This window comes from Cyprinodon variegatus, unplaced genomic scaffold, assembly GCF_000732505.1.
Source record: "Cyprinodon variegatus isolate N-32 unplaced genomic scaffold, C_variegatus-1.0 Scaffold893, whole genome shotgun sequence".
NCBI lineage: Eukaryota > Metazoa > Chordata > Actinopteri > Cyprinodontiformes > Cyprinodontidae > Cyprinodon > Cyprinodon variegatus.
The window spans coordinates 152,253-154,783 of NW_015151346.1; the positions used below are offsets into that span (position 1 = coordinate 152,253).

Sequence of the window (2,531 nt, forward strand, 5' to 3'; positions counted from 1 at the left end):
ATAAAGCTTATAGTTAGAGTGGCTCAGGTTATCCTGAGCTATCTCTATAGTTATGCCGCTATAGGCTTAGACTTCTGGAGGACATAGGGACCCCTATTTCATCAATCTGCTTTATTCAGTCTCGATTCTCCCACTCTGCAGAATCTGCTAGTTCAATCTCTAAGGAAGATGGCCGGAAGAGGGCCACTCACACTGAGCGTGGTTATGCTGGAGGTTTCTTCCTAAAAAAGGAGTTTTCCTCTCCACTATCCCAACCATGCTAAGTGTGAAGGATTGCATTCAAGTCAATGAATCGATGCAATTAACTGATTTTCCTTAGATAGAAAACTTTGAATCAATTTGACTGTATGATCTGGTTGAACTGTAAAGCGCCTTGAGATGATGTGTTGTGAATTGGCGCTATAGAAATAAACTGAATTGAATTGAATTAAGGTTAGTTTATAGAGAATTTGCTCACATTTACCCCCCCCCCCCTTCGCTTTTGTCATATGAAAAGGGGGGTTATACCCCCCCCACACACACACACTGCTGCTGTTGTTAATGCATTTTAACCATTTATCATTTAAGCTGAATGTTTTTATGCTGTTTTAATTGCACTGTTGTTATCATCATACCTGCTGCTATTCCAAACGAACATTATTGAATTGGTGAATTGGCGCTATATAAATAAACTGAATTAAATTAAACAATGGTAGACTTCAGAGTTGAGCTTTTCTTTTGGATCATAGGCTTTTAAACTTATTGTGATGCCTGTTTATGGTGGCCCTGACAGCAAACTGCAGTTAGGAAGCATCATTTTCTGCCTCCTGTATTTGCAAACGTCTTTATGTTCTTCTCTTTCCAACACTTTGAAACACCTGTATACTCTTAACTACGTTTACCGGGCAAACTCTCATGGCATAATTATCAAAACGCCTGTTACCGCTGCCCCTGCTTCGTGTACTTTCTTCTCTTTGATTTCTCTCTAAAGGATGCCGTCCTTGGATGTGGTTCTAGTCTCCTTACTCTAAGCAGTTTGTAGAAACACCAACTTCTGAATGATTCTATAAAAGCAGCAGAAAACATCTTGACGATGTAACTTTTTCTGGAGTAAAAAAAAAAAAAAATTGGCTGCAACCTAAAGAAGGACCATGAATGACCCGCTCTAGAAATGCAGATGTGTGCCCGTACCTGCAGGTAATTCTTCTGCAGTGCCATGCCTTTAGCGCCGCCGCCTATGGAAGACATCTCCAACATGGCAGCAATGCTGCGAACGCTGCCCATGCTGTTGGTCTCCACTGCAGCCGTCTCCACCGATATCCCCAGGTCGCTGGCCCGCCGCTGCTGGTGGTAGGGCACATCCAGCATCCCGCCTGTGGTGGTGTGTGTCTGCTGCTGCGTGTTGGCCTCCGTCAGATTAGAGTTGGAGGTGGAGATGGCGGAGCTCGAGCGTTTAGGTGGGGGCGGCGGAGGACCTTTCTTCTTTTGACGCAAAGCGAAGGACTGCGTCTGGCAGCGACCGGCGGTCTTTTCCTGGTTGCGGACAGAATGGCTGCGACTCACACGGTGGGTCACTGTGGCGTACTTGCCTCCCTCCGCTCTTACAACCATGGAGCCCTGGGCCACTGCTGTGTCTGCTTCCCTTCCTCCTCCTCCTCCTTCTCCACCCTCCTTCACCCTCTCCTCACATTCCCCGTCTGAGGCGGCGTATCGGTTGAGGCTGTGGGCACGTTTCTCTTTGAGAGCTGAGGGCTCTTTTCCCTCTCCCTCTTCCTGCTCAGCTTCAGGAGGCAGGCAGAGCTGTGGAACCTGTTGCTGTGGACCGTCTCGAACCTCCATCACCTGTGTCTGCGAATGAGGATGTGGGTGGGATTGTTGCGGCTGCTGTGGCTGGGGGACTTGACATGGAGCTCCCCGGTGGGTGGGAGATTGAGAGGGGTGTGAGTGCGACTGAGGATGGTCCCCCTGTATCGACTGGGGGGGAGGTTTGGTTTTGCTCTGTGGGGAAGCTGTGCTCTGAACAGAGGAAGTGGAGGAGGAAGATGAGTTTCTGGTCTTGGTGGGTGTGTGTGGGGGTGTGTAGGGAGGAGCAGGTTGGTTGTGAGAGTGACGGTGTTTGCCCTGCGACGAAACGCTTCCTCTGTGGGACGAGGCACTTCCCTGGCTGCTCTGCTGCCTCACTGTTCGTGCCTCCTTCTTCGGCGGCCCAACAACCACCGATGTCACCTCGTCGTGGTCTTTGCTAAGGTTACGGGCTCGCTGAACTCTGACCTCTTGACCTGAGTGAATGATGGCATTCTGTAGCTCTGAGCTCAACTCACTGTCCTGGAAGGTGCTCATCTTTGGAGACATGATGACTTCTGAGAAGAGAATGAGACGGTATCGATTAATGTCAGCAAGGAAGGAAGGAAGGAAGGAAGGAAGGAAGGAAGGAAGGAAGGAAGGAAGGAAGGAAGGACGGGTCGTGCGCACGTTATACTTATTGCGTGGCCGCGAAATACTACTTCGTGGCCACAATTAAACATTTTTTTTTGACCATGTCATCAGAGGGG

At 49.1% G+C, this 2,531-nt stretch overlaps 1 protein-coding gene across 1 annotated transcript in view; it reads right to left on the reverse strand.

Annotated features, from left to right (window-relative positions):
- Positions 1 to 2,531, reverse strand: part of caskin1 (CASK interacting protein 1) — a 167,543-nt gene that overhangs the window by 7,353 nt on the left and 157,659 nt on the right. The window contains exon 20 of the mRNA XM_015397860.1: positions 1,171 to 2,339. Coding sequence (XP_015253346.1) covers positions 1,171 to 2,339 — 1,169 coding nt within the window. The remainder of the gene's footprint in view (positions 1 to 1,170; positions 2,340 to 2,531) is intronic.